This window comes from Cenococcum geophilum (genome assembly GCF_001692895.1).
Source record: "Cenococcum geophilum 1.58 unplaced genomic scaffold K441scaffold_8, whole genome shotgun sequence".
NCBI lineage: Eukaryota > Fungi > Ascomycota > Dothideomycetes > Gloniales > Gloniaceae > Cenococcum > Cenococcum geophilum.
Window position 1 is genome coordinate 837,807 of NW_027137566.1, and position 19,578 is coordinate 857,384.

General features: G+C 44.7%; 5 protein-coding genes across 5 annotated transcripts; 3 read left to right on the forward strand and 2 right to left on the reverse strand.

The window, feature by feature from the left end:
* Positions 1 to 271: 271 nt before the first annotated feature.
* K441DRAFT_546038 (arginine N-methyltransferase 2) lies at positions 272 to 1,634 on the forward strand (the record flags this gene model as incomplete). Its single annotated transcript, XM_067642843.1, has 2 exons — positions 272 to 1,420; positions 1,479 to 1,634. 2 exons carry the CDS (start codon positions 272 to 274, stop codon positions 1,632 to 1,634), a joined length of 1,305 nt encoding a protein of 434 aa, XP_067507449.1.
* On the reverse strand, positions 1,205 to 3,557 carry K441DRAFT_604659 (NTF2-like protein). The gene is made up of 5 exons (XM_067645348.1): positions 3,072 to 3,557; positions 2,865 to 2,956; positions 2,431 to 2,782; positions 1,479 to 2,228; positions 1,205 to 1,420 (listed from the first exon to the last, which is right to left on the reverse strand). Exons 1-4 carry the CDS (start codon positions 3,199 to 3,201, stop codon positions 1,690 to 1,692), a joined length of 1,113 nt encoding a protein of 370 aa, XP_067507450.1. The 5' UTR covers positions 3,202 to 3,557; the 3' UTR covers positions 1,205 to 1,420; positions 1,479 to 1,689.
* Positions 3,558 to 10,002: 6,445 nt separating this feature from the next.
* Positions 10,003 to 13,699, reverse strand: K441DRAFT_654805 (Pet127-domain-containing protein). The gene is made up of 4 exons (XM_067647742.1): positions 12,528 to 13,699; positions 12,419 to 12,482; positions 11,408 to 12,362; positions 10,003 to 11,358 (listed from the first exon to the last, which is right to left on the reverse strand). Exons 1-4 carry the CDS (start codon positions 13,648 to 13,650, stop codon positions 10,183 to 10,185), a joined length of 3,318 nt encoding a protein of 1,105 aa, XP_067507451.1. The 5' UTR covers positions 13,651 to 13,699; the 3' UTR covers positions 10,003 to 10,182.
* A 429-nt stretch (positions 13,700 to 14,128) lies between these two features.
* K441DRAFT_339710 (leucine rich repeat protein-like protein) lies at positions 14,129 to 18,397 on the forward strand. Its single transcript, XM_067641260.1, has 6 exons — positions 14,129 to 14,762; positions 14,811 to 15,461; positions 15,510 to 15,761; positions 15,837 to 16,688; positions 16,851 to 17,362; positions 17,409 to 18,397. Exons 1-6 carry the CDS (start codon positions 14,233 to 14,235, stop codon positions 18,089 to 18,091), a joined length of 3,480 nt encoding a protein of 1,159 aa, XP_067507452.1. The 5' UTR covers positions 14,129 to 14,232; the 3' UTR covers positions 18,092 to 18,397.
* Positions 18,398 to 18,702: 305 nt separating this feature from the next.
* On the forward strand, positions 18,703 to 19,474 carry K441DRAFT_685016 (uncharacterized protein; the record flags this gene model as incomplete). Its single annotated transcript, XM_067651837.1, has 3 exons — positions 18,703 to 18,792; positions 19,031 to 19,113; positions 19,276 to 19,474. 3 exons carry the CDS (start codon positions 18,703 to 18,705, stop codon positions 19,472 to 19,474), a joined length of 372 nt encoding a protein of 123 aa, XP_067507453.1.
* Between the last annotated feature and the right edge of the window lie 104 nt (positions 19,475 to 19,578).

Below are 19,578 nucleotides of genomic sequence, written 5' to 3' on the forward strand. Positions count from 1 at the left end.
GACATTTAACTAGCGCAATAAAGTTCTAGATGTGGCACAAATCTCGACGATCCTTCAAGAAAACCATTTGCTTAGTCCAATGGTCTGGGAAGGTTTTAAAGGATCAAAGCGATCAAATGCTACTAGGTTTGGCTCCTTGGCATCATTTAACTGGGCTTGGAGTATTTTCCTCCAAGCTCTGTGCATGACTCGCCGAACAGACCCCACACGGAAATTTCAATAATATCTCTACATCAACACTACTCATAGCTGTTACCTCAAGCACATCAGGATGGACCCAGAGTTCGACATTGATACGGATCTTCAGACACAGAGCCTTCTGCTCGTCGCGGCGCACCACGATATCCCCGCGCTCCGGAACCTATTGCGAAATACCTCCGCTAATGTCCAAGACCCTGAGACGGGCTTTACGCCTTTGCACGCGGCGATTGCTGCCTGTGAACCCGACGATGAAGCGGAAACCCCGACTAAACACTCGAAACAGATCAATAGCCATACAAATGGTGATAATGTAACAGAGAAGCCGGCTAAGAGCGAAGAGAGAAAGAAAGAGCTTGAAGTAGCAGCTCAGACAGTCAAGTTACTGTTTCAGAATGGAGCTATCTGGAACGACTTGGACCAGAATGGAGAGACTCCTGGATGTATTGCTCTGAGATTGGGGCTCAAAGAACTGTACGAGCTCGTTGTAGATGCTGGGGTTCGGGCAGAGCTGCTTCTCAGTCGACTGAACGAGTACCAACTGCTCGGTGATGGCAACGACTCTGCGGATGAGGAGGACGACGATATTGAGATTATTGAAGCCGCCGAGGCTATTGAAGCAGAATATGCATCTGCAGAAAATACCGAAACCCAGGCAGCAACCGCACCTGAAGCTGTCTCTCAAGATGCTTCCACTACAAACCCCGCATATCTCACTTCCCCGCTGACTTTCACGCAAACCCGCCTCCTCGACTCTTCGGCCAACGGTGTCATGATGGCTTGGGAAACAACTCTCATGAAACGATCAGCTGAGTTACTTCTTCCAACTCCAAATCTACGGGTTCTCAATATTGGGCATGGCATGGGGATAATTGATGGAATCTTTCAATCTAAATCGCCATCTTCTCACCACATAATTGAAGCGCACCCAGATGTGCTGAAGCGCATGCGGGAAGAAGGATGGAATGATAAACCTGGAGTTGTCGTTCACGAGGGCAGGTGGCAGGATGTGGTCCCCGAGCTTATAGAAAAAGGGGAGATGTTCGATGCCATATACTTCGATACATTTGCTGAGGAGTACAAGGCGTTAAGGGAGTTTTTCACCGAGTATGTGATTGGCTTGCTGGATCCGTCAGGGGGAGATAATGGTGATGGAGGGAGATTTGGGTTCTTCAATGGGATGGGTGCAGACAGGCAAGTTTGCTACGACGTGTATACAAAGGTAAGTGATTGGGCTCTGTATGTTCCATCTCGTTAAATCACCCACTCACATGTTCCAGATTGTCGAAATGGATCTCTTTGAAGCAGGCTTCGACACAGAGTGGGAAGATATTCCAGTTCCAGATCTTCAGGAGGCCGGAGAATGGGATGGAGTCAGAAGACGTTATTGGGCACTCGACAAGTACAAATTGCCTACATGCAGCTTCATAGGCTGAAATATAACACCAAAACACCAACGCTTGAACCAAATACAGAAAAAGTATACCAGAATTACTGCAAGCCTGCGAGTAGTTTGTTGTACCGCTCTTTCTTGACGTCCAGAATCTGTCTCGCAGATTCCGCTCCCACTACTGGTAGATTCGCAAGACCTTGGGTGTGTCTGGCCCCGGGCATTATTTTCGGATCTAACAGTCCGACTTGCACTAACACCGATGCCTGATCCCAGTATACATGCTCGTGCGTTAATTTTCCACCTCTGACACCGACAATGCTCACCATCGCTATCTCTACCTTTTTATCTGTCGGCGGTACGCCCGGGAGTATCCAATCTACCTCGTCAGTGTGGGTAAAGGAAACTACCATTTCATCAACAACACGATCAACTCCCATTGTACGCGATATAAGCCGTATCTTGAAGTCGGGCACAAGCGATGGGATGAAGTATGCGCGATAGAAGTCACGTAAATCTTTCATTCCAATGCCGCCCGTAAGAGTAGGGACGTGGGTTACGTGGGGCGCAGCGTTGATCATAGTCTTAATCGTTGCGAGAGCACCTTCGTCTTCTCTGGTCCTGTCCGAGTTATATTTGCCTATTGGAGGTACAAGTGTCAGCTTCGTTACTCGAATATTCAAGACTCTCCTTCATAATTAGGGAGGTATGGATTAGATTTGAATTCCATAGAGGCCCAAGGAGGCCAAAGAAGCCGATTCTTCGCTTATAGCTCGAGTAGCCTAATGTCTCCAAATCTGAAGAAATCCAAGATACAAGTGGAAACCCAGTCTCAACCTTACCTTTAAGGTTCTCCACCCATGGCTCTTCCAAATCCGCCTCGCGCCTAAAACCTTTCCTCACACATCCTAGGGTCCTGCTCCACGCAAGCCCCGCTTCTACAGCGTTATAGTTAACGTTGTTATGCTCCGCAAACCCGGGTCGCGCTTCGTACTCGTAATGCTTAAACGCGGGTTTTATAGGTTGCGAGCTAGTCATATGAACCACCACTTGCAGCAGCGGCGGATATACTGTTTTTGGTGGCAGAGGGATGGTAGGGTAGTATGCGGCCAGCGCGCAAAGCTTTGGCATTGGCTTGATGGCTGTTTTGAGGCAAACGCTAGCGGCCTCACCGTACGCGACCAGGGCATATGTCTATGTAGGGAACAGTTAGGCATAATTGAATCTACCAGAAGGACAAAGCCAAGTCTGCAACTAGGCGGCAAGGGTAGCCTACCTCGCCCAGCTCAAGGTCGAGGTGGAGTGTTTTCAACGCGTCTTTGTAGGCCTGGCCGCCTCCGCTGTACGGGAGATATGTCACATCGTAGCCTGCACACTATTAGCTTCTAGAGCTGGGGCCGCGCATTGGAGTGCATTGGAAAAGAAAAATCGATGAAGACAGAAAGCTGAATTATATCGCCGGCGTCCCCAACATCCTACTCACCTTCTTCCCGCCAGTACTGGAATATGACCTCATCGAACGAGTCGTCATCCGCCGTAATCCAGAGCCTGGGCGGCATGCTGTTGAAGGACAAAAATCCCTTCCCGCTTTGCGTAGGAGGGAGCGCGCTCATAGTCGTTAAGTCCAATCCAAAATCCAATCCAAAAACCCAAACTCTTTCTTAGGGGAATAGAATTGGGAGAGAACGGCAGCGCGTTTTGGGGGAGGATAGAGGAAGCTTTCGAGGCGAGGGTGCGTGCTTCATAACCAGCTTAAAGGTTGCGCAAGAGTTGGCCTTGTTCCAAGGTTCGACGACTTTCGTACTGACTCCACAAGTTTTGGTTGGTAGGGATGGAGGACGTTGCGGAAAGAGACGGCTTATCGATAACGTGGCTTGACGTCAGCGGCTGTTCCGTCTTCTGAACTCCTCGAGTTAGCCAGCCGCGCCGGTAAACAATGAAAACTAGCTCTACAAAAAAATATGCCCGCTTTTTTGGCAGCTTAACAGTTCAATAGTCATAGAATCTGTAAATTAAAATAATACTGTTTAGGATTCTTAAAGTGGGCCATTATTATAGCTGAATGATCAGCAAGGCTATCAGCCTGTCCTCATGGTCATGGCAGGCAGTCAACCCAGATATTGCAGTTATAACAATCCAAACATATAGGGGACCGGTACAAATTATTAATGTGTATAACCCTAGGGTCAAAGGGGTCCTATAAACAGAGAATATTATATCGGTAATAAGCTTACTAGAAACCAAAGGTATAGAGTCTATCCTACTAGGAGACATAAACCTCCACCACCCGCGGTAGGGGGGTATCTATGTTGCTGTAGATTAACAGTTAGAGTGCCTACTAAGAGCTATAGATATCTAGGGCCTTAAGCTAGCTACCCCCCTAGGAGCAATTATATGGCAATAAGGCACCGCTAGAAGTATAATTAACCTTATATTTATAGACAAAGGCCTATACTAGAGACTTAAAAGGTGCAACCCTAAAGAAGAATAGGCACTTACCCTAGACTATATCCCTATCTAGATACAGCTAAACCTAGATACTAAAGCGTAACTAAATAGAAAAAGATACACAATAAGGAAGCTTAAGATAGACAGTTTCCTTAATATAGTTAAATAATAACTCTAAAACCTAGAAGAAATCTACCTAATACCAAACAAGCGAGGCTTATTGGCTACCCCTAAGGAAATTAACCGAAGACTAGAAAGGATCTAGGTAGTAATTAAAAATGGGCTAGAAGAGTACTGCCCAATCTTAAAACTGGGCCCCTATGCGTAACATATATAGTCTATATAATACGCAGTTTTAGTTACTAGCTAATAATAAGCAAGAAGGAAATATATAAGCAGCTACAACCCTAAAGATAAGAGATAATATAAAGATATAAGAAACCAGCTAAAGAATACCCTAAAAAAAAGAAGTAAGGAATAACTAGAGACGGTTTATAAACGAGTATACTTCTAACCTGAGCCTCCCCTATAATAAGGGCCTTTAGGCTATAGCAAAATAGGTAAAAAAAAAGGTAAGGCGCCTAGCAGAAAACCTACACCTACTACCCCTATAAAGAGTAGGAGAATTATAGGCTATAAATAACAATAATAAGAAGGTAAAGATCCTTATAGAAAGGTTCTTCCCCTAACCAGCTCTAGTAGACCTTAGTAATATTATAGGCGAAACACTAGTAACTCGCCTATAGGTCAACAGCGATATAATAATAGAGGAAATAGCTAGAACTATTAGCCGCCTTTTAAATAATATAGCACTAGAACCAGATAGGATTCTAAATAAGGCCTTAAAAACCTATAGGCTACTTATAGTACCTTAGCTTACAGATATAGCTAGAGTATACTTTACTATAGGCTACTACCTATAACTTAGAAGATCTATAATAACGGTTATCCTATAAAAAGAAGGTAAAGCAGATTACTTAATCCTAGAAAGCTACCGCCCTATTACCTTAGAAAATACCCTTAGCAAGATCTTAAAAAGGGTAATAGCGGAACATATAGCAGATATAGTAGAGAAATACACCCTACTACTATAAAGCTAAATAAGGGCAAGAAAGAACCGCTTAACACTATTAATACTTACGCTACTTACTGCTACCATTAAATCTATATAGGCGATATAAAAGGACTTTATAGTATTAATGCTTAGCTTAGATATTAGTAGTTGTCTGAATAAGGTTCTGTAATATAGTAGACACGGTTGCTTATAACTAATTGGGTTAACCACGTAAGCTAAGCGAGCTTAGGAGATCTATTAAATTCCACCTGTAGACGTAGAGAGAGAAGAAAGAAAGAAGAAATCGATTAAACCCAAAACCCCTCCTACCGTGATCCGAACACTGATCAGTGCTGTATAGATCAGCAAGGTATAATAAAGAGAGGCACTGTCTAATTCTCTAGACCTCTTGTCAAAGGCTAAGAATTAAGGTATTGCTTACTAAGCCTAAAGGCCAGTTTGTGAGGTTACTTGCGCTTCTAACCTATGTCTATCACGCCTTTAGAACAATTAGTTTATGGGTTTCCACGCTTCTAGTCCAACTGTTAAATTAAATTAACTGCGGAACCAAAAGATGGCTACCTCCACAATGGATACTGCAAAATAGAAGACCGGAATTAACGCGACTGTAACCGATATCAAGAAAGTTGAAGTATTTGTTAATTGGCGATTATCAATATACAAGGAGAATGGATGGAAGGGATTCAACCTATAGGAGAGCTTTATTAACGATTTTGAGTCGTTTATAAAGGATATACTTAATAACCTTGGCAAGGATCGATTGAAGAAGATCAGGGATTACCTCCGTAAGAATAGAGTATACATACGGAAGGAGGCAAGGAAGTTAATTATAGACGGCCTTTTAGGAGTTATACACGAACCAACTCCCTCAAAATGGCCTACCGATGACCCTACTAATAACCCTACCGATGACCCTACTGATGACCCTACCGATGACCCTACCGATGACCCTACCGATGACCCTACCGATGACCTAACCGACGACCCTACCGACAACCCTACTAATAACCCTACCCTAGCAACTCCAATCCCACCTCCGGCCTAAATTACTAAAGCTATAAACTAGCTTACCCTATAAGAACAAGGAAGCTTTGGAAGGGAAATTACTAACTTATCTAAGCTCTATATGGATAAAGTTAAATACTCTAGCGAATAAGATAACTTCGATTTTAAGTTTAAGATCTTCTAAAACTACTGCCTCCGAGCCGGCGTCCCTAAGCAAGCGTACATTATTGCTATTCCTACTATACTCCGCGGCCTTACTCTTAAATACTACTTTACCTACCTTAAAGATCTTAACCTCGAGAACGTATACGTAGGCCTTAAATTATACTTTAAAGGCGACGAATACAAACGCGATATCTTATTAAAATGGAATGCAATTACGCTTAAATAAGTTACTGCTTAAAAAGGACTTAATACAAGCCAAGCATTTTAGGTATTAATTGACGAGATGTGGCAGCTATAACGCGGGTTGGCAAAGGACCTTTAAAATAACACGACATTCTATAATAAGCTCCTTACTATATGCTAAGACGTATCAGCTTGCAAACCAGCTTATTTTCGACCTGCTACTACTCTTGCCGGCCTTATTAGCGATATTAAATCCTTAATCGCGACGTACGGTAAACGAGAACAAGAGACTGAATTATTCTATACCGACCGACAATACCACCCCTCTAACCGACGATACTACCCCCCTAACCGTTAATACCGCAATAAGGATAGTAACAAGGGTAAAAGGTGCTTTGTATGCGGCAAATCTAAATATTGGTCTACAAACTATACAAGGGATGAAAGAGACCGGAGAATACGTTAATATATCTCTGAGTTTAAGGGTAGTAATGAGAATAATAACAACTAAGAAGATTAGGGAACTTCTTACTTCTATCTCGATATAGAACCCTATTCTTATTATTACGACGATCCTGAGGCAGAGGCGTTTTAGACTGAATTTAAAAAGGGAGAGGGATAGAGACTACGGACCCATTTACTAGTATCTTTTTATTTCTTTTTCTTATTTCCTAGTTGTTGCTAGTGTCTGAATAAGGTTCTGTAATATAGTAGACACGGTTGCTTGTAACCAATTGGGTTAACTACGTGAGCTAAGCGAGCTTAGGAGATCCATTAAATTCCACCTGTAGACGTAGAGAGAGAAGAAAGAAAGAAGAAATCGATTGAACCCAAAACCCCCCCTACCGTGATCCGAACAGTAGTGCCTATAACAATATACCCTATAAGCGTTTCCTATATATCCTTAGGGTAAAGGGCTTCCTAAAATAGATTATATAATTTATCTAAGGGTTTATAGGCTAAAAAGAAACATTATTAGTCTTTAGCGGATACTAAAGCCCCCCTATCGCAGTTACAACAGGAATACTATAAGGATTACCCCTCTTACCTATACTCTTCCTTTTCTTTATAAGCAACCTGCTTAACTTCTTTAAAGAAGGGGCAACCTAGGGGATAGGCTTTATTAATAATACAAACCTAATTATATACGGGCTAATAGCCGTAAAGAATTGTAGAATACTAGAGAAAGCCTATAATACTTATATAGAATAGGCAAAACGTTATAGAGTCTAATTCTTACTAGAGAAATACTAGCTAATCTATTTTATAAGAAAACGTAACCAATCTATAGATCTTTAGCATATAATTTATATCTAAGGCTTTAGGGGTTAACTAGTTTAGGGCCTAAGGGTATTAGGAGTATAGGTAGATAGTAAGCTCTAGTAGAGCGCATATACGGCATAAGCGGCCTATAAAGGCCAAGTATAGTTTATTGCTTTATTTAGGATTGTTAATTCTATATAGGGTCTATGCTTTTAAAGGTTACGCCTATTATATATAGCAGTTATCTGGCTAACTATAATATATAGATTTAATATTTAGGCTATTAGAGAAACTAAAAAGGGCCCCCCTAAATTACTTCTTAAACTACTTTAAAAGGTCTAAACAGCCTATTTTTAGAGTATTATAGGCGGGTATAAGCGAACGGCTATAGCACTACTTAAAAAGGAATCTAATATTCCCCCCCTATAGTTATATATTAAAGCCGCTATAATATAAAGGACGTAAAATAAACGTAACTCTAATATTATAAAGTATATTAAGATACGCCTAAGTAAACTATAGAGGGACCCTAGGGTGCCCTATAGGAGAATAAACCAATAACCCTAAAGTAGGGAAAAGATATTAAAGAAATAGGTAAAGAAAGCAGAAGAAGAATAGTGCTGCTTTAGGGCCTAGGCCTATATAGAGGAGAAAGGGAGACGTATAAGAGGTTAGTAAAGATAATAGTAAGATAGAGAAAAGAGCTAAAGTAGAATATATAAGAATGCTGGGAAACCATTTACTATAATATAATACTGGTTAAACTAATGCTAAAGAGGCGAATAGGAGTTAAAGGTATAGAGGCTAACTTAGGTAAGACAAACCTAAGCCATAGCATAGTTAATATTATAGGGGGTAAATACCTAAGGGCTCTAAGAAGGCCTAATAAAGGCAGAAAATATAATAGTAACTATAAGGGTACTTTTGGTCCCTTACTCGGCTATATTCTGGGAGCTCTTAGGGGCTACTAAGGCTAGCCTTTAGCTAGGCCTTAGCCACCCCTTATAAGCTCCTCGGGCTTACAGCCTCCTTCCTCCCCTATTGGTTCGTCTCAGTACTAGGCTATTACCTACCCTCATTACCATATCGTCCTCTTCTATCGACTCCCTATATAACTTATGCTCGGCTTGCCTACTCCCTATTATACACCCTGGCAATACTGCCTTATAGTAACACTCTTAAGAATAGGAATAATAGGACTAAAAGATTGGCTTTACTAGGTAGGTATCCTAGTAAGTAACCCAAAATGCAAATATAGCTAGTTAAGACAGACACCAAAACATATAATACTACTATGCCCCCTACACACTAATTAAAAAATAATACTCTTAGTAGCTAGCATAGAGAACTATAATATACTACTCTTAATATAAAAAGGCCTTAAGGCGGTTACCTAGTGGCTTATTAGTTAAAATATACTAAATTAGTTTCGGGTTATAAGGGAAATAGTAATAAAAGGTAAGGGGGCAAGCAGTAGGTGCCCCCTAGTAACTCTACAGTAGTAGAGTAATAGTTTATAATACTAGCGCGTCCGTAGGCTTATTATAGCAGCAGTAGTTCCCAAAAAGGTCAAATAGTAAGGTAGTAGAGTACTATAGGCGACTCGCAGGCGCTAAATAGGCGAGTCCTAAAAGGCGGGGAGATAGATCACAGGGTTTTCTTATTTTTCTTAAATAGAGTTTTCTCCCCACATGTAAATAAGGAGTAGTCCGCGTGGGCCCAATAGGGATCCGAATCGGACGTTAAGCAATAAATTATTATTATTATAGCTGAATAGACCCGTAGAGCTGGGCAACTTTTAACGCTCTCTCTTATTTATATCATTTACAGGCGTGGCTAATAGATAAAATATAGCTTGCCATTAGGTTAATTAAAGCGTATCTAATAGTAGAATGCCGCCTAAAGTAAATCTTCCCCCAAAAAGTAAGAACGGAACGGAGTGAGTGGAGATTAGCTAGCTACTCTTGCTAACTTGTGGCTTTCTGGTGATTTCTGCGGCATGCTTTCCAATTGAACGATACCTGCGTTCTTCTGAATTTTAAGATATCAAGGCATTTTCAAGAGATCAAAGCTCTTAGAGTGGGCAGTCGTGACAACTTGGTTCTACTGAGCTCTAAGGTGGGGAGCTCTATATACATGATCGATTATACATCGATCAGTAAGAGTTTTTCGTCCGCGGTGACTATGTGGTGTTAGTATTTGATCTAAATGAGGTGTGGCGCAGGAGTAACTTGGCTTCCTAACAGAAGCGGATGTCTTTTTGTAAGCCAGAATCACCGTCCAAATAATCACCATCTGCTTTTCAATGTTTTACAGATATAGTACAGTACTTTTACAAAGTTGTCTAGACACTTCCCTTTTAAACCCGATTTTAAGGCCTTTCCTAATTTTACACTTCATGGTTCCCATAAACGCAAAAATATCTTACAGCAGAATCCAATATTGATCAGCCGTATCATTCCTCATGCGCACCCTTCCCATATAACCACCCAAGATAACCATTCACATCGTCCATTGCTGCCTCCTCCTTATTCTCTGCTACTCGTGGCTTAGTCGGTTGCACATTAGTCCTCGTGGCCCCATACAACCACATGAGATAATCGTCCACACCATCGATCGTCTCTTCTGTAAACCAAGGACCCTGTTTACGTATAACCTCCTCAGCATCGTCTCCAAGGGGGCGATATACTTTCACTCCCATCGAGGCATCAATTTCATCCTGCTTCCTTCTCCAATCTCTTCCCTTCTCGCTATACTTTGCTAGATGAGTCCGATAATGGTCAAAAGCTTTGTCTTCCGCCTTTTTCTCGAAACTCAGCTCGGAAGCACGACGGCGCTTTACCTGAGAGTAAATGAGCATGTCGCGGTCATTCGTCCCCGCGATTTCATCGAGTGAGTACTCGATCGACCAGGTATCGTCAGGGGTTAGATTTTCCGGGCGTACGACATATTGGCCGTTGACGCGGTTACGGATTGTGAGGGTGAAACCCAGAATAGGGGTGCGTTTGGTAGGCGGGTTGGTGGTGGTTGCGGCGTTGTCAGAATCGAGAACAGTTCTAAGCGTGGGATCCAATGAATTGTCCTCAGTTTCTCCAGCGGTATTTGTGTTACCAATGAGCCCCGTCGGAGTAGGGGTCGTTCCTTCAGCGACCTCCTCAGTAGTAACCCACTTGGCAACTTCTTCCTCACTGATATTAATTCCCCAAGGAGGATCTTCTTTGGCAAAGCCCTCCTGTTCGGGAATTGCCTGTTCCGCGGTTAGGTCACAACTAGCGCTAAGCTCGTCCCTCTCAACAAAGTCCTTTGCTGGAAGATTAGATTCCGCAGAGGCTTGCCTTGAAGTAGAGGCGCTATTAGGTATTTGCTCGTCATCCTGAACGTCTGCCACATCTTCTGCTAATCGATCTTGCTCCGTCTCAGCTTCGACTTGGGCTTTGATTTTCTGCCACTCCTCTCGTGTTTTTTCCCGGGTCACATTGGACGAGCCAAGTCCTATCGACCTTTCGAATTCAAGCATCTGCTCAGCACTCTTATTCTGTATTTCCTCGACCTGTCCTTCTGTCATCGGTTCTGCGAAGATATACATAAAAGGAATTTTAGCCTCCCGAGTTTCAAAGTGTAGCCGTATGGACTATATTTGTTAGCGCCCATTATTTGTTCTAGTAATGTAGATGGCCTACCTGTTCGGGGAACTTCGCCGCTGCCCTCTCGAGCACCTTATTGAGAAGTTCCACGCTACTTTTGAACTCTTGATCGCCTAAACAGGTATCGTTTTGGCCGTGTAACGTGAGATCCATGTCTGGCAAGCTGATATACTGGAAGCCGAAAATCCGCTCAACATTGTGGTAAGCGACGAAAATGCCGTCCATTCTGCCCATGCGCACTTGCAGCGAATATTTCAGCATTGTGGCCCTGGCCATGTCGAAGTACTCGCGCTCAAATGATTCCCATTCACCGTGAGGATACCGAATCTGATAGCCAGAACGCTGTTCGTATTCCGCTGAGTCCATCCGAACGGAAACGACGGCTCTCGTCTTCAAGTCAAAGATGCCTGTACCTGGCAAGCGAGGGTCGTATGCGTCGAGTTGAGAGCGCATTAGAACACTACCCTGCTTTGAATAATGGAAAGACTTTGGCCCCGAATCGTCTTCGCGGGGAGCTTCCTCCGGGTTCGATTTTCTGTAGCGTTCAAACTCATCCGCAGGGTTGGTTAACAGTTTCTCCATCGATTGGCCGAGCCAGCTCATGATGTTGGGAGTATCGAACTCTTTATCCGCATCGATGGCATACGTACCATCCTTCCAACGGAGGAATATCGCTGTGGGGGCGCGTTGGATCTTACTAAAATTATTCGAGATCTCAGGAAATTCTTTGGAGAGCATTTTCAAGTTTAGAGGCCGCCATTGGGACAGAAGATAGTGGAAATGGGTCAGGGCGCCTGACATGCTTGATGTTGAGCCTGTGTATTTTGCGCCGATCTCTTTCGCCATGTTGATGAGTCCTTTGTCTTTAGATGAGGTCATGTACTTGCTTAGAGCATCGAAGTCGAACTCCGCAGCAGGCATGATCTTCTCGAGATACGGGTCAAAGTTATACACTCGAGATCTTGGATCCTGAAGATGATAGATGCCAGGGCTGGATTCAAAATCAGCAAGAAAGTTGTTGTAAAATTGGCTCGACTGTAACCTCACTTGAATAGAACCCTGTCAAGACCATGGGCTAGCATGGGAACAGGCGGAATTTGAACGTTCAAAGCTACTGAAATTAGTATGTTGCACAGATATTTAGGGACAATCTTACGTTGGAATTGCAAATCCTCGGGTGACAGTCGTTCGATGATTCCCAAGGCTTTACCCTTAGCTCCGCGATGACCAGTAAGAGCTTCTTTTAAAGTGAGAGGGCCCTCGTCCCAACGAACCGCTGTACTTGGTGCATGTTCTGTGTGTTTGATTCCCCGTTTTCCTTCTTTTGAGAAAGTTCGAATGCGAAGTTTTCGGGGGCCAGTTCTCTGTTTGCGCATCTCTATGCCTTGTTCTCGGTAACGTAAACGAGACCGTACGCGTAGAGGAGAAACCAGGCGTTTTGTTGTATCTGGGGATGCCAAAACTGAAGTTAGGAGCCTTCGCCTTCTTAGGAGTGTCGGGGGGAGGCGAGGAGAGTCAGTTGTAACGAATTTAATTCTAGGCGCCTGTAAAGATTTCTGTTTTTCTGTTTTGAGATCTGAGCTTGTAGCAGTAAACTCGGTTGAATCGCTGGCCTGAGCATGGCTGCGGTTAGTATTGGATAGCTTATGAGCAGGCTGCTTTCTCTGTGCAGTACCCTGGATCTTGCTATGGCTTTTCGAATTTTTCGCTATTTCTGACTCTTTCGGAGATGTTGCAGGTTTCTGCTTCGCCTTCTTCCCCTTCGGTTTAGTCGCTTTGCTTTGCTGGGCATCTTGTGCTGATATTTTTAAGGGCGAATCTTCAGAAATTGTGGATTTCTGAGCTCGCTTTTTGCCTCTTCTTTTCGCCTTCAACTTTGACGGCTCCAATTGCGCTGCCTTTTTCTTTTTCTCTGTTGGTTGTGAGTCTTCGGAAGAATTTGCTGGCTCCCGACGCTCCTCCGCATTCCCCTTCACATTTATTTTCCCTTTGTTGCTATGTGATGGCGTTTCTTGAGGCGTTTCCTTGGTCTTCTTTGTTGGTTTCTTCGCTTTTATTTTCGCCGTAGGATGTTCAGATTTGGGAGGCTCGGCAGTCGTTCTGGAATTCTCAGTGCCATTGAAAGCAAGTGGTATATCGGATGGGGGTCCGTTTGGATGCAAGGTGATCGAGCTCTGGAGGCGCGTTTGTTCACCACGGGAGTGCCCTCTAGCTAAACAGGACAGGCATACATATGGGTTCGCGGGTCGGGAGACGCGCAAAAAGCTGCGACTTAGCATTGAAGGGCGTTAATGGAGAAGAAAAAATGCCTCTGATGCGGCGAGCGTAGATATCTCTGGAAACACCCTCCGCCTTGGCATTGCCAGCCTGGGTTGAAAAACATACAGGAGCCGGCAAAATTGGCGGGCCGAAAGGGGCATCCCGGACGCGGTAACCCTGCCTCACAGGCCTGTCACTGTCTAGGGCTGGGTCCCCTTGTCCGTTTTGTTTGGCGGGCATTGATGATGTAACAAGTGCCCATCTGCACATGCAGGGAGCTTCTGCCAGGTACTTCGCGCCGGCGACGAGCCATATCTTAGTCTTCACTCTTGCTAGTCTGCCCATTCCCTGGCAGCGGGCATGATATTCCCTCCTTCTCTGAGTATGGAACATACAGACCACGCACCAGCGACACCATCCAGTCTGGCCGTGTGGGTCGTTGACCCTCCTTCGCTGGCTCTCCCGATCTTGGCTTCGTGTTGCTCCCTATCTCTTGCAGACACCGCGTCGCTGTGCGGTCACTCGGCCATCGCATGATTCACTCTTCCGCCCCTGTGTTTCTGTAAGGCGACGGAAGGGAGTTACAATTTCCTTCCTTAAGCATGTCGAAGAGCGCCAAAGACGGCAAAGACGGCAATAGACGCCGAAGCTTCTTCGCACGAACTCCTCTTAGCACACTCTCCTCCATCCACGACAGCGACAGCGACAAGGAGAAGGAGCCGGCAAATATTTTGAGGAAGAGACGGACAATATCACTACTGACCAATCTCTCTGGCTCGGCGCAGATTGGACAGGATGACACTATCCCGAGCGTTGGGGCGAGTCCTGCGTCTTCAGCAAGGCCTCCATTTGCACGAAGAGGAAGCGGCAATCGCGGGTCAGTTTTTGGGTCACTCAGGTCACTACGTTCCACTGACGAGCATGACGAATCTCCCACCGCATCTTCAAGCCGAGCACCATCGGTCAATTGGGGCCCGATGGATGAAACCTTGAGAAACCGCCATGTCCTCCATCATGGAGAAGTACAAACAAGCAGTTCTGTGTTTAGGAAGAAAAAGGAATACCTTGTGCTTACTGAGACACACTTGGTACGCTTCAAGAGCCACCATAAAGCGGCAGAGACCTTCAATGTGTACGCGTGCTATGATTCTCCTAGCGACATGATAGCTGACGAATGTAGGATTCCTTCGCCAATTGGACGTATATCTACTATCCGCCATAGCCAGAACCCTTCTGCCGGATCCTCACACGAATTCCAATCTGCTCCTTCGGAAGCTTCGGGTGACCATGACATAGGTACACCACTTCGTCAAGTAGTAGCGTTATGTCACGTTGACGACGGGCGACCATATTTTGCAATTGAGATATCACATCTTGACGACGAAACGAACCATGCATCTTCTATGACATTGCAGTTTGGAGATCCTGAAGAAATGAAAACCTGGTTGGCAAAAATTAGAGACGCTGCGAACAAAGCACGTCTCAGCGATTCGAACCCACTCTCGGCTTACAATTCTCATCTTGCAGCCAGGGTGGTGGAGAGAGAACGTGATTACGTTCCTCCAAATTATGCCATATACAAAGTGGTGCAACGTCCGCTGAGGAAAGCAGGGTCACGCTCGTCGTCTGATGACCTTTCTAAAGTCACGTCGACTGTGTGCTTTCTTGCCATTGGTGTTCATAAGGTGCACCTCATACCGCTGTTTAAATCCCCTCAGAGGGCTTCTAGCCCATCCCTTGTCTCCTACAATACCCAAGCATCATATGGCATCCTTAACATTACTGAATTGCGGGTCAGCGAGAACGATGACACTTTTGAGTTGACTTTCCGGTAAGTCAAGTTGAAGCCTTGCACTACACTTGCTAAGTATAAATATAGAATGCCACTTCAGAGGCCAAAGGTTCTATATCTCGCATCTCTTGCTTCGCACGATATCTCGGTCCGTTTGCGCTATGTGGAGGAAATTTTAAGGCCTGAATGGGAGTCCCGGCCTTACACTTTCGTTGTGCCGGACGACGTGAAGCGCGACATACTCAGGAATGCTAGCCCACATCCTATTGATCAAGATTCCCTTGACCGTACTCTCATTGGATATTGCGTCGCCTATGACGTTAATCCAGAGAATATAAGGTGGGATGCCTTTTTTGTCTGAATACGCCAATAGCATCCCGCTGGTGACTGAAGAATGTGCTTACAAAATCTCAGGTATCAAATCACCTACCCTCCTGAAGACTTTCCATGGTTTGAACTTTTACCACCGGTTGGCCCTCGTAGAAGTCAATACACTGTGAACGAACTCCTTGCTATTATGCGGTCTCTGCGCTATAATGAATCATTCGGTGGTCTTTCATTCAAGGACGTGCAGTTGGATGCCTTGAATGGTCTCATGGATACATTCGGATCTGAACACGTTTGCACCAAAACTAAACGGGGGACGCTGGTCCGTATGGATGCGGAGGAGCTTGGACGATCTTGTCTGCTTGTCCAAGAAATTCGGGCATTGGCTCTTACGAGTCGAAGGCTGAGAAGGATGGACTTTTCTTCGTGCATCATAAGAAAGCCTCGCGACTACATGGAAACGGCAGGTAAAGCTAGAGACATAGGTTGCGGCATTGTCGAAGCACTTTTCCCTTTGTGCAAACATCAGACGACCAATGTCGATTGGATCGTTCTCAACAATATCCAGTTGGGTGAAACAGATCTGGATTATTTGGTTGCGGCAGCGGTGGAAAGGGTGTGCCATTTTCGTGCACTTGAAATGAGTGGATGTGGTTTGACGGATCGGTCTTTGTCACTTATTCTTGACTCTCTTCGCCCTCAAGAGAACACACTTGAGACACTCGATATTTCCGCGAACCCTTTCCGCCTTACGCCGTCAACGTTTGATTCCCAGATTGGTGTCTTTGCATTCATTACGAAACTCAATCTGGCCCATGTTGGTCGAACTTCAGGAGCCGAGCCCCTGATATCTATAGAAACTTTCCAAGTCTGGAGATTACGAGAACTTATCCTGAGTGGGACATCGTTAAACGCTGCAATGGTAGACTCTATCGCAAGGTAAGCAATATCTTCTGGCTACAACCCACCTATATCTACTGTCTATAGCCTCGCATCGTTTGTAAACATTGGAAGCTCTCTACTTCATTTTATTGTGGCCAGATTACCCAGCTCGGAGTGTAGTCCGATGACCTTGCTGTCGATCTTCTAACTTTGGAGTAGTTACCTGGTGAATTATAAGCAATCAAAAGCTTTGCGCGAGCTCCGTCTTGACCATTGCTACTTAACCGGAAAGGATGTAGCGTACCTGATGCACTCAATGACCGAAGAGCCTGGCAAGGCACGAGATCTTCATTTAGATGTTAGCGAGAACAATATCGAACAGTATCTTGATCATCTTACCACCGCGATAGCAAGCGGTCTTGCTCCATCTCATCTTGCTATTAGGTTGATCGAGTTCGAAGAAGAGAATGACTTTCGGCAACTCATGTTAGCACTTGCTATAAATAATACAATTCGAGTGTTGGATATCTCGCGAGCATCGCTGCCATGCGAGGCTGAGGAGGAGACATGTCAAGCCCTGGAAAAGATGTTCGCTGAAAATAAAACTCTAGAATACCTGGATATTTCTGGAGAAGACTCCCGGTTGGAAACGTCAAAGCTTGGTGTGGGCATCAACAAAGCCTTGCGAGGCCTCCAGAAAAATAGCACTTTGCGTGTTCTCCGTATTCAATGTAAGTTCTTAGACTTGCGTGAAAACCTGGCGCTCACATGTTTCAGATCAGAAACTAGGTTTGCAAGGTGCTAGCACCCTTGCTGACGTTCTGAAAACGAGCTCAACGATAGAGGAACTACATTGCGAAAACAATGACATCCCACTCTCTGGATTTACAGATCTAGTGAACGCTTTACACCGAAATACCACGTTGACATACCTACCAGCGATGCAGGAAAGCCGCCAGATGGCATTGAAGCAGACAGAAAATCAAGTCAAGCAGATGCGGGATGATGGCTCATTGAGTCCCGTCAAGAACTCTTCGGTTCGTGCCAAGATCACAAATAAAGTCGTAAGGAAATCTTCGAGGGAGAAGACTTTGCCAATGCATTTATCTAATCAAGATATAAAAGCCGCGCTTGGTCTCGTGGATGAAAGCTGGGACCGGCAGATATATAGGCTGGAGCAGTACTTGCAGCGAAACTACAATATTGCTCACGGCATTCCAACAGCTATGGAAGTAGACGACGAAGAGTTTGAGAGACCAGACACAGCGACCAGTCTCAGAAGAGTCATAGAGAAGGTGAAATATGATAGTACGCCAACGATGGAGAAGCAAGTCCGTTTAGGCGAGCTGGCAGAAGAGTCACAAAGCGAAACGGAGATTTCTTTGGCGAAAGAAATCGAAATGTCTCTTGCGGAGAACCGGGCGGTCTGGAGTCAGTCTCGCTTCCAGCAAAGTGGATAGTACAATATTAATGACTTCTATGGATATGATGGATTAAAAGGCTGGATGGACATCTAATTGGTTTTAGGATCGGGAAGCAAATGGGTTTAGGGAATGGATGGTTAGACAGGATCCGCATGGTAATTGGGATTTGGTTTTTGGTTTTGGGTTACTGTGATTGGTTAGGGAGCAGGATCGCACAGCGGCATCGCGTGGGAGTACAATGGATTTTATGTTGCATAGCTTTCTTTAATTCGTTGGACCACCATTTGTTGGGGGTTTCTGATTTATTCTGACTTATTTAGGTCGAAGAAATCTTCGCTTTTCACGTAATGGTTTTAGTCGACTGGCTTTGCTTCCGCGTAGATAGAAGCTCCGTACCTAGCACCCTAGATACGAAATTCGCTCAAAATCATTGAACAAGTACTCCAAGGCGCCTATCAAAATACCGACGCTGTGATTCGTTATTTCAGAGTCACCGTGGGTAAGTTTCAATTGGAGATCGGCGAGAAGTTCCGATGTTGCGACTAGACTTATCTCTCAGCTCTTCTGCAGCGCTTCGACATCACTCCTCTACGAAGGGACCTTACTAAATTTAACAAATGTGCTGCTGATAGAAGCAGAGGATAATCATGCGCCATCATGGAAGCTTGATAAAAGATGAGGAGATGAATAATGCGACGTGGGAGGCTGCGAGAGGAGCCACAGCTGGTGCTGTGAAGGTGAGCGCTATCTTTGCTAAGTTCATCAAAGATGCATCTGGATCAGGCTTGTTTCATTTCCAATATCTCTCTGGAGGATAGTTCTGTTGCATTTAGGGGCCTGTATTTCTATCCTTGGGCTCGATCACTCGCTTTTGCATCACGCGAGTCGCCAGGCTTCTTCTCAGATACTACCTAGCGTGTTCAAATCCTCAAATCCATAACCCAAATACTTAACAAATTCTCCGATTATGAATAGTGGGGTTTATATGCCGGAGCCGCCGGCACTGCTGCATATGCATTCAGTCCTATGTACCGCGGTCTCACGATTCAATTCAAAGTGTAAGTCATCATTTTCCTCACCTTAGCAAACCCGAATAATACTGCTGTGTTTTTCAAAGCTTCTCCCTACCGTAATCTTCCGGTGTTGCTACACTCTGCTCTCTCCGGATTTATCCGAGCTCTTCTCTAAAGTCTTCGCCACCCTTGCTAACAATGCATCAGTTATCTACAAATGGCCGGCATGATCGTTGGAAGCATGGTCGAAGCCGATAAGCGCATGCTAGCCTATGAAACCCGCGTAAGACACCATAAACGGATGGTGCGGGATATGGAAGTTTGGCGGAGGTATGAAGCGGACTTTGAGAGCAGAGGCACTCCTGGAGTTGGCGGAGAGGGTAACGTGAGAAGGAAAGATGGGTAATACAGTGGGATGCCTTTGAACTGGAAAGTTGCCAGATCATCGCAGTCTGGTAGGGAGTTCTTATACAAGCATGGAAGGATAGGATGGGCGTTTGGAGAAGGATG

Coding starts and splice junctions, on each gene's coding strand:
- K441DRAFT_604659 (XM_067645348.1), bottom strand. CDS start 3,201: ATGAGCGCGCTCCCTCCTACGCAAAGCGGGAAGGGATTTTTGTCCTTC. Junction 2,957..3,071: donor CCAGTACTGGCGGGAAGAAG/GTGAGTAGGATG, acceptor AATAGTGTGCAG/GCTACGATGTGACATATCTC. Junction 2,229..2,430: donor ATGGGTGGAGAACCTTAAAG/GTAAGGTTGAGA, acceptor TACCTCCAATAG/GCAAATATAACTCGGACAGG.
- K441DRAFT_654805 (XM_067647742.1), bottom strand. CDS start 13,650: ATGCTAAGTCGCAGCTTTTTGCGCGTCTCCCGACCCGCGAACCCATAT. Junction 12,483..12,527: donor CGAGGATTTGCAATTCCAAC/GTAAGATTGTCC, acceptor TAATTTCAGTAG/CTTTGAACGTTCAAATTCCG. Junction 12,363..12,418: donor CTTGACAGGGTTCTATTCAA/GTGAGGTTACAG, acceptor TTTTGAATCCAG/CCCTGGCATCTATCATCTTC.
- K441DRAFT_339710 (XM_067641260.1), top strand. CDS start 14,233: ATGTCGAAGAGCGCCAAAGACGGCAAAGACGGCAATAGACGCCGAAGC. Junction 15,762..15,836: donor GTTAATCCAGAGAATATAAG/GTGGGATGCCTT, acceptor ACAAAATCTCAG/GTATCAAATCACCTACCCTC. Junction 17,363..17,408: donor GCGTGTTCTCCGTATTCAAT/GTAAGTTCTTAG, acceptor CACATGTTTCAG/ATCAGAAACTAGGTTTGCAA.